This window comes from Staurois parvus, unplaced genomic scaffold (assembly GCF_062004578.1).
Source record: "Staurois parvus isolate SC_StPar_1 unplaced genomic scaffold, SC_StPar_1.0 ptg000361l, whole genome shotgun sequence".
NCBI lineage: Eukaryota > Metazoa > Chordata > Amphibia > Anura > Ranidae > Staurois > Staurois parvus.
In genome coordinates this window covers 5680415-5695272 of record NW_028318157.1, presented here as the reverse complement: position 1 = coordinate 5695272, position 14858 = coordinate 5680415, and the positions used below count along the sequence as shown (strand labels likewise).

The following is a 14858-nucleotide window of genomic DNA, read 5'->3' as shown; positions in this document are numbered from 1 at the left end:
AGATGCATAAGGAGTTCGGGAGGAAAAATGACAAAACACTGAACTTTCCAGTGAATGGCTGTGCGGGGGGAGGAAGGGGAGGTGGATGTATCAGCAAAAGTCTGAATATTGGAGGAGAGCACACTGTGTTGTACTTAAATATATAAACTCAAGTCTGGTGACCATTTCTTTAATGCTAAAACACACATTTTAGCTTTCTCCCGCATAAATGATCCCAGTCTGTTTTCAGTACATTTCAGTTGGACCAAAACCGATACTTTAGTTTTTAGGGTGAAATGGCAGATATGCTGCTTAATGAGATGATGCAGGGACAGGACATTTTTATGTTACTAGATACAGGAGCTGCTGTTGTAACCCCCCCCCCTTACGTATTCTTTAAATGGATATTAAGTGCTTGTAAACACATTTTATTAAGCTGTACTTTCAGGTAAGGCTTAACTGTGGGTAAGTACCCCCCCCCCCCAATACTCTTTCAGTCTAGTGCTGGGCCCAAGAGTAGCATCACTGCTCTCTCTCTCCCCCTCACAGACATTGGCTCCTACTGCTGTCTATCAATCAATATTATTGCACAGCGCAGGTAAGTTATACCACGTTTATTATTTTAATAGACAAAAAGCTGAGCCTTTACAGTCACTTTAATTGGTAGCCATCTGTCGCCATCTCGGATCCAAAAGACAGTTATGACCATGATTGGAAAGCATCAGTGTAAGACTCCATTCACACTTGTGGGACTTCAAAACCCTGTGATTTTCATTACGACTTTACAGTGCGACTTTCTGCAAGTTTGGTGTGACTTTGAACAAGGATAATGGTTTCTGCTGTACTAAGTCGCACACAAGTCGCATGTACAACATTCAGGTGCAATTTTCTTGCAACTTTGGAGGGTTTACATGACGTCTGTGGCCCTTAAGTTGCAGGAAAGTTGGACCAAAGTAGTGCAGGAACTAGTTTGAAGTCCCTGCGACTTGAAGTCGCACAGATATGAATGGTATGCATTAGGAAACATGGAGGGCGAATTGTCATGTGACTTTGGACCCCAATGTAGCATGACAAGTCGTATAAGTGTGAATGGAGCCTAAAGAACCAGAGGTAATCTATCGAGGTGTATATTACAGCATGGGTTAAAGTAGAACTAAAGCCACAACTTCTTTTTTTTTCATTTTGAATAGAGTAAGGGAGGGTTATAACAACACCTGTCAGATTTGTTTTCACCATCTGTCTTCAATTTTTGGAGTTTTTCCTTCACCTCCTGCTCTATAGCCAAACAGGAAGTGAGTGGAAACCCCTGCAAATTAATGGAATCTCTTGGAGACCCCCAGGTCACCAGAACTAGTGTCCCCATTGGAAAATATTGCCTCTATTACTTTTCTGGGGACAACCCAAAATTTTGGATTTTCTTTACTTTCGTTTCCAATCGTAATGGTAAACAGGACAGATAGAGTGGATGAGTCGCCTTAATGGGGGTGCAGACTGCAATAAAAACTGACAAGTATTTTAATCCCTCTCCATGATGTCCAATACTAAAAAAAACATTTTGCCTTTAGTTATACTTAGATATATAAACTCAAGTCTGGTGACAGGTTTCTTTAAAGTGTTACTAAACTCCAGACCCTGCATTCACTATATCTGGTCTCCCACAGTACACAGAACATGGAAATGTAATTATTTTAGTAAATATAAACTGCTAAATACCTTTTTTTTCATCAGAAGTTAGAGTAGTCTTGTGGCTTCTATCAGTGTTCAGCCAAACACTAGCTAAAGCTTGGAGGAGGAGGTGTTTCAGCTCTAGGACAATGTAGAACCCCTGACCTCTGACCAGTGCTGATTGGCCCTGTGCTGATCACATGAACTCTCCCAAGAAAAAAAAAACCTTTTTAGCGATAAACACCAAACTGAACATGTGCAAAATGCATGACATTCAGTCTGTCTTATTAGGAGATAAGGGGTGGTCACTCGAACAAGGGGAGGAACAGAGCTATCAGGATCGAACAGCCTTTTTACACAATGCAGAGGATTAACCCCTCAGATTCCAGTGTGTATAACCAGCATGATTTACTGCATATACAGACTGATTTTACTGTTGTGGGTTTAGGAACACTTTAGTGCTAAAACACACTTTTAGCCTTCTGCCAAAATAAATTATCCCAGTCTATTTTCAACTCACTTCTGTTGAACCAAAACCAATATTTTAGTTTTTAGTGTGCAGTGGCTGTTGTAAACCCCCCCCCCCCCTTACATATTCTTTAAATTGATATTGCCTGTGTTACCTAATACGTTCGGCCTCTAGTGAGAGATTGCTTCTGTTGCTTTCTGCAACATCACCAGGCGTGTAAAATTCTCCCAGGAGCAGTTGCTGTGAGGCCAGTTTGTTTAGATGTAGGCATGCACCCCAGAACTGCATCTCCCAAGAGCCTTTTTCCCTTGCAGAAAGTGTGTGGACAGGCTCTTGGGAGTGAAGCAGCAGCAAGTTTAGATCACAGTAGATATCTGACATAAGATATCTGACATATCAACAATTTTCTGTACTTGCAGAGTTTTTAAAGGAATTAAGCTTGGGGGGAGTTGTTCATGGATTGCACAGGAGTATGGCATGTTGTGTTTTTTTTTTTTTCCCTCTTCAGTCTGACGCACACCCAGGTTTTGCAGTGGTAATCATACTCGAAAACCAAAATTTAACTGCAGAAGTTCTATTGAGGTACTGAAACATTTGTACTTCCATTTCCATTTGTTCCACTAATGTTCATGTTGTGTTTCTTTGATAGGTGAGCGTAGGATTAAAGTGGTTTTAAAGGTAGAAGGTTTTTTTATTTTCTTTTACCGTAATGCATTCTCTGTATTAACCCCTTAGGAATGGAGGGTAAAATGTGAACACAATCTTTTCGTATATATCATCACAACTACTTAGTGTATCCTGCTGAACTATACCTTGCTTTTTTTTTTTCAGGACAAATTGGGCTTTCTGTTGGTAGAAAATCATAATGGATATCCCCTGATTTATTTTTATTATCAAATTAAAACTGGCCCAAAAATCGTAAAATAATAAAAAAAAAAAACATTTTGCTGTATATTTCTTGCTATTTGCACAATTTACCACCAAAAGACAACCCAAAATAAATTCCTCTGCTCTTGACGATTATTTCTTGTTTGTGCCCGTAATAAGGCCCCGAAACAACGGGGGTGGGACTGCACAGTGACTGATCACTGAGCCAATCAGAGGCTACCACAGCGATCAGGTGACCCGGAACAGGGAGTCCCAGGTCCTGATCGTTCATATAAGATTCGGGTCTTCTGGTGAGAGCCTGGTCTTAGTGTTGGGACTGTGCAGGTGTGCGGCCTCACATATGCACACAGACTTCAGTGAGGTCACAGGGGTTTTTTTTTTTAACCACTTCTTGTCTGTAGGATGTCATGATGTCCTGGGGTTGCAGTGGTTATACTGGGATGATGCCTGCACCTGCTTGCTTATTACCAAGCATGTTTGTAAGCTGTGATTTTTCCAGGCAATTTATTAATAATTGCAGGCACTTTGCAAACATAAAACGTATTCAGTTCTAAGGATGAGCTTCAGGCAGAACACTAAAGCTTCCACCCCATTCCAGCCTATTTATGGTTCAATGAACATACTGGCTATGTTTGGTCAGTTTGGCCTCCTGTGGAACCTCTGGTTTATGTATCCTGAAGTTCGTAATTGGTGCCAGTAACACTACAACTACTAAATGATTCCTGGTGGATTCTGTTTGTGGATCCTGCGTGACATCATTGACCAAGTATGGTCAGCACTGAGGATTTTTAATTTGCAGTGGGAGTAGTTGTGGCTGATGATTGTTGGTATGTGTGTCTTTATAGTTTTTGTTTTTTTTCTTTAGTGATTAAATAACATCTGAACTTTTAGGGGGACCCACATTATATTTATATTTTTATATATATATATATATATATATATATATATATATATATATATAATTATACAGTATTTATAAAGCGCCGATAGTTCACTCAGCGCTGTACATTACAAAGGGGAACTGTATAGATAGATAGAGATATAGATATAGATATATATATATATATATATATATATATATATATATATACTGTATATATATATATATATATTTTTTTTTTTTTTTATATAGATAGATATAGATATAAAAAATTGTATTTATTTTTTTTGTGAAAGAGCAATAAATATTGTTTACCCAAAATAGCATACTGTCCATTTAGGAAAAGGACAGTGGGTTTTTGCTCTATTAACAGGCTTACCAAATTTTTTCCTGGGTTCACCAAACCTGCAAACTATTCCTGCTCATATGGGCAAGCAACAGCCTGTTCAGTGAGAACATCCTTCACTTATTGCTTATGTTAGCCTGTTCTACTCCATTGCCCTGCTGTAGTCAGTTTGCCCTAGGGGATTCTCCAATCTTAAATTTGTTTTCCCTACTCTGCAAGAGTCTAGAAATCAAATTATATCTATTTGTAGTCTGTCTAGAATGATAAACCATATTTCATAATTGGCCTTCAGCATTTTTTCTTTTAATTTTACAGAAATGTAAGTATTTGACATCATACTTGTAACAATATTGGCTCTATTTCTAAAGTGTATGGATGAAACTCTATTATTTTAGCATTTGTGATTGTACCGGTTTTCTTTAGCAAATCCTATAATAATTAAAGAAAAATGCTAAAAAATATAAATCCCTCTTCACCATTTCCCTGGGACTCTTTCCTGTAGTAATACTTACTTCCCACAGGTCCAAATAAACAGCAGACATCTTGTCCATTGCAGCACTTTGGCTGAAGGGACAATTGCATTAAAAACCCCAAAACACCTAGCCCTCCAACCTTAAATTTAAAGCCCCCTCCCCAGGTACTTTGGTCTCCTTGATTTGTCTCCATTGTTGGCATAAGACCCAATAAACCTGAATCGCGCCCTACTTCTGTTGTTTCTACTGTAGATATATAGGTAGTTATTACAGGAGATATCAGAATGCAGGAAATAAACATGTCTTCAAGGAATCACAATGAAGTACGCACCTGGGGCATTCTACCTTAGGTTATGGGGGTGGGGAATTTTTTTTCTTGGGGGGTGTAAAGCCTGCTATACACAGGCTGAAAATCGTCTGGTTAAGCAGGAAGTGAGAAGGTGCATCATGTGAAAACAGATGAAATAAGAGAAACTTTTAGATTGGGACTAGTTGGAGGAAGTTGTGGGGACATGATGCCCAAGAAACATCTTTAAGTATTTACTGCGTATTTAAAGCAGTTCTAAAGTTTTTACCTTAAAGCAGAACTCCGGGCAACAACGTCTTTACGTGTCCTTGTTGCTGATTTCATACCTTCACTGAATGTCATTCATCTTTTGGTGCACTCAGTAGTTGCTTTTGAAATAGCATAATCATTTTAAAATCAAACAGTTAATACTCTTTGGTTTCCTGTTTGTAAGATCGGTGGCTGCTATTCTTCCTATTCCTCCAGCCACTGGTCTTGCCACATCCCTTCTGTAGTTTCTCAGGAAGCAGTTATGTAATTCAGGCCCACTCACAGGGTGGGTGAACCAAGACGCTCAGACACATTCAACATGTACAGGCCTAGTGTACCCGCCTACCTTCACTACAATTCCCCCATGGTTGATGGGAACTGTAGTTTCCTTCTGCAGAGAGATGAGAGTATATGATGTAATCCCTTCTGTACACCTCCTCCTTGGCAGAGCAGATGTTGCTCTCTTTTGAATTACAGAGATGAGGTAATGAAAATTCAAGTAGACTTTTCTCATAAATGGTAAGGATCTTCAAACTTTTATTAACGATTTAGTGTTTTGTGCAGGGGAGTGTACTAATGAGTGATTTTTTTTTTTTTTTTTGCCTATCCTGGAGTTCTTCTTTAATGTATTCCTTGCATTAAGGTAAAACATATTTAGGCATTGGTATTGGCCCCTCACCACCTCTTTTATACTCCTTATACACCGTGCCAGCCTCCACTTCCCCGTGAAGTCTCCTGGGCTCCTCTTGCCCATCTGTGGGACCAGCTCACCACCGTCTGCTAGAGGAGAGGGAGGCTCCCCTTCTTGTCCTGACCCGGAAATTATGTTACGATGTCACTTCCAGGTCCCATTGAGAGATTCCCAGTCATGGAAGCCAGGAAGAATGTAATGCGGTTACATTCAGCGGACCACAGGGGAGACATGCAGGGTCTATTAGACCCTGGATGCCTCTAAAGAAAACTTGTCACCAACAAATCATCACATATTAGACTTTGTCCTCTATGTGATGTAAAAAAAAATACATTTTTTTTAATTGTAAAAGATGAAAGTTTCTCCCAAGCACATGCCCCCCACCCCCACATATATGCATGTACAAACATAAAAGCACACGCTGGGGCGCCTGCGCATGAAAATGTTGATTTTGATACACATGTTACATATCGCCACGCACACCAGAATGAAAGCAATAATTCTAGCACCAGACCTCCGTAACGCTAAACTGGTGACCTATAAGGAGCTTTAAAAGTGTTGATCTATAGAAAATATAGGGTACTGAAGTTCGTTGTCATTTCACGAGCACGCTCAAATTTTAGGTTTGACAAGTTGGATATTTATTTACTTGCAACCTAATCTTTTTTACAAAAAATAGGATAATTTATTACTTTTTTGTGCCCTAAAATTAATTTATTTGTATATTTTACTGACATTTTGCAGTAATATAATGCGACATAAAAGTTGGAACTACCACTCTTTTATCCTCTAGGGTCTCTGCTTTTAAAAAACCTATAATGTTAGGGGGTTTTATGTAATCTTCAGGCCTAAAATGATTTTTTAAACTTGTGCAAAAAATTAAAAAAATGCAAAAATAACTAGCAGTGAAAGGGATAAAGATTAAGCCCTGACCCCCCCCCCCCCCTTCCTGAGGAGCAGCCAATCTGTGCTCATTACACTGCAAGGTAGTGCAAGGGGAGGAGGAGATAAACAGTGCAATGTTAAACATATTAATCATTTAAGTTGCCATAAAGCCCCTTTTTTGTTTTTAAATACAGTTTTGGTTAAAAAATGTTTTTGTTTTTTTTTATCTTGACAAGTAGATTGTCATGAGGGACAAGTAGATTGGGTCACCGATTTAGTCTCTGGACAAGTAGTTTTTTCAAAATTTCCACAACCCTGACTCTAGTTTGGCTTGGTGACATTTTACTTTAGTATTTCCTTGTAATACAGTAAAAGTTCCATTCTTCACTCTCCTCACTACTGTTATCTGTAGCATTTGAAATAAAATCCTCTGTAGACAGGGTTGTTAACTAGCTCTATTTATTGGCAGACTTTCTTCTCATTCACAAGTGGTACCTGGCTGTCAGCAGCATTTCTTTAAAATACCCGTCTGTAAGGAATTGTCTGGTGTACAGTGTCTTCCCATCATCAAGTATAAATCTTTTCTGTCTCTCTCTCATAAAGATTCCTGATCATGGCCTCATCCTCGGTTCCAAGGTTCACTTCAAACTCCTTGGAAAATGCCTCAATCCGAAGGGTAAGTCTTGCCTCGCAGTTAATGTTTACAGCTGAATGTTTTAGTGCAGTCTCTTGCAGGATGTGAACTATGCAGGGGTTTGTAGCAGGATTACACAAAGCTTTTGAAATATTTAACACCAAGGCTTCATATTGTATGTAGCATTGAGCTACCACACGCACTAGAAATGGCATTATTTTTGTTCAAGATGCTTTAATCTGAACAGTCTTAAAGTATAATTAAGGGCGAAACATTGTGGGGGGTTTTCTGACTTGTGCGTAAAACCACTGTTGGGTTTTTATTGCTGTCTGTGTGCCTATTTAAGGTCCATACAAACCATAAGAAAATCGGATGAAAAAATTTGTACGACAAACAATCAGCTGATTTATTTGATCGTTTTGTATAGTGCTTTCGACAGCCAATTCTGACTTTTCGGACAGCAAAAACTGAAGGTGCAAACTAGAAAATTGTTATCTTAAGTGCACACAACTTCTGATTTACGTTTACTATGTGCAAATCGAATATTAAAAAAAAAAATGTGCATGCTCAGAAGCATAGAACAACCCTACACTTCCTCTTCTACTACGCTAGTACATAGCTGCTTTAGCCTTTGCCGGCTGACAATTTTCATACAAGTCAGTACCATTCTGACTACATCATGATATGCACTTTTGTGGAAAGTTGAACAATTGGTCATCCAATTTTCTCATAATGTGTACTAGACTTTAGAGATCACTCTAACTGATCTGATCAGAAATGTGACAGAAAAAGTGTGGGTAAATTCATATTTTTGAGTTTACAGCATGACAATTATAGTGGGGATATTTTGCAATGGAGACGTGTTCTTATGTCAACTGTTCAATGTCAGGATTTTCCTGACATTGAATAAGCACCTTCTGGCATCCTGTTAGATAATATTTTATGTATAAGGTTTAATGTTACCAAGTATGGGAAATTATACCATCTGTCTGTGTGTGCTGTTTTTCTCCAAAATGTGATGTGTGGTTGTAATTACCTGGTGATCTAGCCTGTTCCCTAATGAGCGGCAACACTATTGTGTGCAATGAACAGACTCCTGCTTGTCAGGGGGAAGCGGTCAGGAGATCGCTTCCACAGCCCCCGGTTCCAGTACCCAGCCCCGTCCAACACTCCCATTTTGAGGCCCACTCCCCCACTCCTGCATATACACATGTACGAACGCAAACACACACATTGGGACCCTACACGTGAAAATGTTGATTGCGATACACATATTACAAATCGCCATGCAGCTGGAGTGAAAGCAATAATTCTAGCACCAGCCCTCCTCCATAATGCTAAACTGATGACATATAGGGGCTTTTGAAGTGTGGCCTATAGGAAATATAGGGTACTGAAGTTTGAAGCAATTTCATAGACGTACACAAATTTAAGGTTTGGCATGTTGGGTATCTATTTACTCGGCACAACCTTGACTGCTATATTTTAACAAAACGTTGGGTAATGTATTGCATTTGTTTGCCCAAAAAGTTACTTTAGTGTGACTTTTACTGAAATGTTGCATTTCCTAGACCTTTACAGTATTATTGTTTGACATAAAAAATCAAAACTACCACTATTTTATTCTTTTAGGGTGTCTGCTTTCAGAAAATATGTAATGTTTTGGGGGTTTTGTGTAACCTTCAGGCCTAAAATGATTGTTAAATACATGTGCAAAAACAGCTCTGGCAGCGAGAGGGTTAAAGAATCACATGACCACCAGGGTTCCGCCAATACATTCCCACAGACATTATCATTACTCTGCTGGTTGTTATTGCTGTCTGTAGGAAAGCGTGGGTGGAACTCTGGCGGTGACGTGATTAATAAAGATGTGAATGAGAATAACATTACCCTAAACAAAGCACAGGACAGTAAGTGTTGCATTCATTTTGGGTTTTTTTAACATGAAGGTCTTTGCATTTAGATCAGTTAATAATTAATCAGTTGCTCTGGCCATATTATTCCGTGCAATTTTTGTTTTATATATACAGTATTGTGCATAGGTTTTAGACGGGTGTGAAAAAATGCTGCAAAGGAGAATGCTTTCAGAAATAGTAGTGTTAATAGTTTATTTTTATCAATTAACAAAATGGAAAGTAAATGAACAGAAGAGAAATCTGTGGATGTAGACTGCCTCAAATCCTTCTGTCTCTTCATGTAACCCCATACAGACTCCATGATGATGTTGAGATCAGGGATCTGGGTGGGGCTAAATCATTACTTCCAGGACTTCTTGTTGTTCTTTCCAATGAAGATAGTTCTCAATGACATGGGCTGTATGTTTGGGGTCATTGTCCTTCTGGCAAATATATTTGGGGCCAATTGCACGCCTCCCTAATGGTATGGCATGCTGGATAAGTATCTGCTTTTACATGCCTTTTTCACTCTTTAGGCAAAAAATAAAAAGTCCATACGCTCTGGTATGAGTACATAATTTTTAGGGTGATGGTGCACTCTGCTTTTTAGAAGACGCGTGGACACAGACAGATCTTCCCATCATATTACACAGTAACACTGGGACTTTTTCTATCATTTCTTGATATTTTTACTTTTATGTTTTTATGTAATTTTTGTTTTTCTAGTGGATAATTTTATACGATTTATCGAATTATTTTACCAACTGCTTTGTTTTGGGTTCTGTCAGCTCGATTTCAGGCGATGTAGAGCTATAAGTATCTGCCTGTATTTCTCAGCATTGAGGACACCATTAATCAGGCTACGTTGAGGACCGCAGACAAAGTGAAAAGAAAATTACCATCAAGTCTGTCTGGGATTAGCTGAGACAGAAGGATTTGAGGCAACCTACATTCACAGAAGATTTGTGGTTAGCACTTCAAGATGTTTGGAACAACCTACCTGCTGAGTTCCTTCAAAAACTGTGTGCAAGTGTACCTAGAAGAATTGATGCTGGTTTGAAGCCAAAGGGTATTAATGCCAAATATTGATTTGATTTAGATTGTTCTTATCTTCCTTCATTTTCCATTTTGTAAACTGAAAAAATTAAGGAAAATATGTTTGAAAGCATTTTTACTTAAGCTTTTCTTCACACCTGCCAGAAACTTTTGCACAGGTGTGTGTGTATTATACGTCTATATTGATCCTGGCAACAGGATCTTTAGTGTGTCGTAAGCCTTAACATACATCTGTCATTCCATCCACCTGTTTAAAATAAGTTATTGTTTTATGCAGTCTCCAAGAGATGGTTTAAACCAAGAGCCCAGTGATGAAATCCCCCTTCTCCCTGGAGAAACACTTGTGACAGGTGAGTTTGTGCAAAAAGGCCATGTATGCAAAATTTTACAGTATCCTCCTAGAACTATGAAAACTTAGCAGCCTATTATATAGTAACCATTACAGTTGCCTAAATTGCTATTCTTTACTTGTCCGTGTGCTGGCTTGTAATTCAGTCCAGACTAGGCTTCTTGTCTTTTCTGCATTTTTGTCTAGCAAGGGCAGCATCCTAGCAAGTACGATTGTTGGAAAATAATATATTTTGCCAGAGCAGACAGCATCTTTAGTTAACGTTCACATGACATTTGTAATTGTTTAGTAGCATTAAACTAACATAAGTAGTAAAAACAATTTTATTTATAGGTAAAGTAATTTACAAATTTCACTTTTAGCTGAGCTTGCTTTTTATTTTATTTTTTTTTACCAGAAATGAGTTTATTGTAGAAAAAAACAAGAGCTACATTTCAGCAATTAAACAGATTCCAATAAAGGCAAAAAATTGTAAACACATACAGTACAGTATTTGCAATATAGTGTCAAGTGACAAAAACCTAAAAAGTAGTCTCAGTTGGCATTCAAAATACTCCAATAAAGGAAGAACCAGTAAAATCCCTCAGTTTTGCAAGGAAGAAAAACTTTAAACACAAAAGAGAAGGAAAAGAAAAATATTCCAATGTACAAAGAAGTAGAGCATCCTAACCTAAATCATCCACAATAAGGCACAGATCCCCCTTTGGTACTTCAACCCTGAAGAAGCCTATCCATTACCAACTGATATAGTGCTAGGCCGGGGATATCTAGCCAAGGTTTCCATATAGAGTAAAATTTACGGGGAACATTTTTATCTTCCTATGTAAATTTTTCACATATAAGCACATTATTCACCTGTTCCACCCATTGTTTCTTAGTTGGTATGTGGGGGGTAATCCTAAAGCATGCAATTAGTTTAAGAGCAATATATAATAAGTGTATGACTGCTACATGTGCGTGTGGGGGTAAGAGATTCCTTCTTCCAGCGCACCCAGTAAACAGACAATGGGATCTCTTGAAAGCTGGAACATGTACATTTGTGAACTGGTGTCTATGACATCCGTCAAATAATGGAAGAGGTTGGAGCATCTCCAGATTATATGGAGAAGATCTCCATGGTCTCGTACACATTTTGGACACAGAGGGGTAGACCTGCTTCACCATCAAAATAACTGGACTGGTGTTCTATATATCCTATGCAACAGAAATCGATGGGAGAATTTTTCAGATGCCAATACTGAGACTAACGATGCAGAGGTTAAGCAAAGTGCCCAAATGCCCCCATCAATATTACTTAGATCCTTCTCCCATTCCCACCTGAAAAACATCACAGACGTATTCTGAGTTTGAGTAGGATTGAGTAAATCTGTGAAATCATACCCTTCTTATCTGTTTCCATCAAGGCATTTCTTACAATGTGGTGGTCAGTTAGAATGAGTCTAGAGAATCGGGATTGTGAATGAAGTGTATGTCTCAGCTGTAGATCTCTATAAAACTGACCCCTGGGAAGGTCAAACTTGTGTAAATTTGAAAAGGATTTCAGCACAGTGCCATCATATAATTGAGTCATATACCTAACCCCTGCCTTTTCCCAATCTTGAAAACCTTCCAATTTGAGCAGCTACTTATGATTGGAATTATGTCTAATTGAGATATAAAGTAAGAAGCCCTAAATTGCCGAGCTGGTTTAACATAGATCCTCAATGTTTTTAATAAGGTAATTGTTGTGGTGGCGGTCTCTAAGTGGGTGAACCCCGCCTTCAGATGAGTAAGGGCAGAATAGCTATAGAGTCCCAGGGTAGAAGAGGGGCCTGGACAGAAGCTTAAGGGTCAATGTGTCCTCAGCCCCCAACTGCTGCAATAGTGAGACAATATATTATGACCTAGAATGAGGGACATCTAAACCCCCCTGTACCTTTCCTAGTTGCAAAGCAGGATAATTCTGGCCCTTTTTGTAACGCCAGATTAGGTCTCTAAACTGGGAGCCTATGTGAAGGAGCCACTTACAGGTATCCAAATTGGGAAATTATGAAATACATAAAACTGTGGGGCCCACACCATTTTTATGAGATTAACCCCCCTGACCGCTGATAATGAGAGTTTGCACCAAGCTGTGTATTTTGCTCAAAATTTACACAGCATTGGGAGCAAGTTTAGCACTATATATTGATTGGGGGTCAGTGGTGGTCTGAATACCTATTTAGCGGAAGGAGGAAACTCTGCACTGAGCTAGCGCATTTGGGCAAGGGTGAAAGCAAGGGGTCCAGTGGCATAAGGACTGACTTATTCCAATTACTGGAGAAGCCAGATAGGACACCAAAATCTTCAGTTAGAGCCTGCGCTGTCTGCAGGGTTCCCTGAGTATCTCCCAAATACAGTAAGGGTCACCAGCATACAGCGATAAGACATCAGTCCGAGGACCTCTAAGGAACCCAGTGACATCAGCCAAAGCACGAATACGTGCAGTCAGGGCCTCTAAAGCAAAGGCAAACAGCAGGGGTGACGATGGGCACCCCTGCCAAGTGCCCCTAATGTAGGACAAAAGGTTCAGAGAGTTCCCCATTCACCCAGATCCCAGCAGAGAGAGCTGCATAGAGTACACGGATCCACTTATTGAATGTGCTGCTCAGACTAAAATGTTCCAAGACCTCCCAAAGATAGGGCAATTCGACACTGTCAAAGGCCTTGGCCTTAGGAGAAAATTGCCCTATTCCCAGGGTGGTCATCAGGTATGTTCAAAAAAAGACATTGTATAAGGTTCTGAGCAGTAGGTCTAGAAGGGATAAACCCAGACTGGTCCCTATGAATCAACTTGTGCGCAACCTTTGCTAATCTAGACACCAATACCCTGGTTAAAATTTTAACATCAGACTTAGGAGTGAAATAGGCCGTTATGAATCGGGCAATAAAGCATTCTTCCCAGGTTTCAGTAGTAGAATAATAAGTGCTTCATTCATGGATGTAGGTAAAGTCCCTGCCCAAAGAGCATTATAAACATTTAACAGGACTGGTTTCAGGTGTTCAGCATAACGCCTGATGCAGACCATCAGCCCCAGGAGATTACCCACTAGGGGAGTGTGTTAAAGCCAAGAGCGGTTTCTCCTCAGTCTGCGGAGCATTAAACTTCTGCACATCTGAGTCTGACAGGTGACGCAATGAACAAGGATCGAGGAAGCCAATAATGTCTGACTTAGTCGGCTGTACTTTAGTTGAATACATATCCACATATAAAAAGTGTGAAACACTTGATGGATATCTGAGGTAGAGCAGTGTAGGGAGCCCTCAGTATCCTTTATGGCAGGAATATAGGATGAAGCCTGTTGGGTACGTACCAACATTACCAGCACATGCCTTGTAGTTTCATGCTTTTCTAAATGCTTCTGCTGTAAGGAGAAGCGCTTGTTCTCTGTTAGTTGTAATCTAATTGTTCAGACATAGATTGAACTGCCAGCCAAGTCCTGCCCTCCGAGCCTCTGCAACCATGTTTCCCAAGCTTTAATGTACCTTTTTTTTTTTTTTTTTTTTACCTGCAAAAAAATGTGCATTTATTATTTTTTGTTAAAAGGTGAACGTATCATTTAATCAGTGTCAGCTATCCATGACAGAAGTGGATCATTTGGTTGACTTCTGTGGAAGGGGTATGTTAGAAAATTTTCATTTATCAGTGGCTGCAGCCTAGGAAGTCAGGTGTTAATGTAGCATATCTCTGTCACTAATCCTGTAATTTGGTCAAAATTTCCATTGCCAAATATGTCTACCATTGAATGGGGCATATTCAGCCAGTCCAGGCTTGTTCTTTTCCTTTTAGTGTATACCACAGTCCTTCTTCTTTTTTTTTTTTTTTTTTTTTTTTTTTTTTGTCCTCACTAGTTCTGAATCCATTGGAAACACTCTAATCTTGTCAGACATGCAGCATTTTTTTAGAAAGATCAACTTGCCTGGCAGGCTTTTTTCTGTCATGTGTCTGACTAGTAGAAGTTTTCCAACAGAGGATGATGGAATTTCTGACAGACCAAATGCTGACAATGGGCTACTGGTGTGTGTGCTTTTATGCATCTTTACATAAATTATCAACAATTCTACAGAAAGTAG

The 14858-nt window shown here is 39.3% G+C and overlaps 1 protein-coding gene across 2 annotated transcripts in view; it reads left to right on the top strand.

Annotated features, from left to right (window-relative positions):
* Positions 1-14858, top strand: part of MTM1 (myotubularin 1) — a 113580-nt gene that overhangs the window by 10099 nt on the left and 88623 nt on the right. For both annotated transcript variants that reach the window (XM_089684946.1, XM_089684945.1), the window contains exons 2-3: positions 7436-7508; positions 10695-10767. In XM_089684946.1, coding sequence (XP_089541072.1) covers positions 7446-7508; positions 10695-10767 — 136 coding nt within the window. In that variant the 5' untranslated portion in view covers positions 7436-7445. The remainder of the gene's footprint in view (positions 1-7435; positions 7509-10694; positions 10768-14858) is intronic.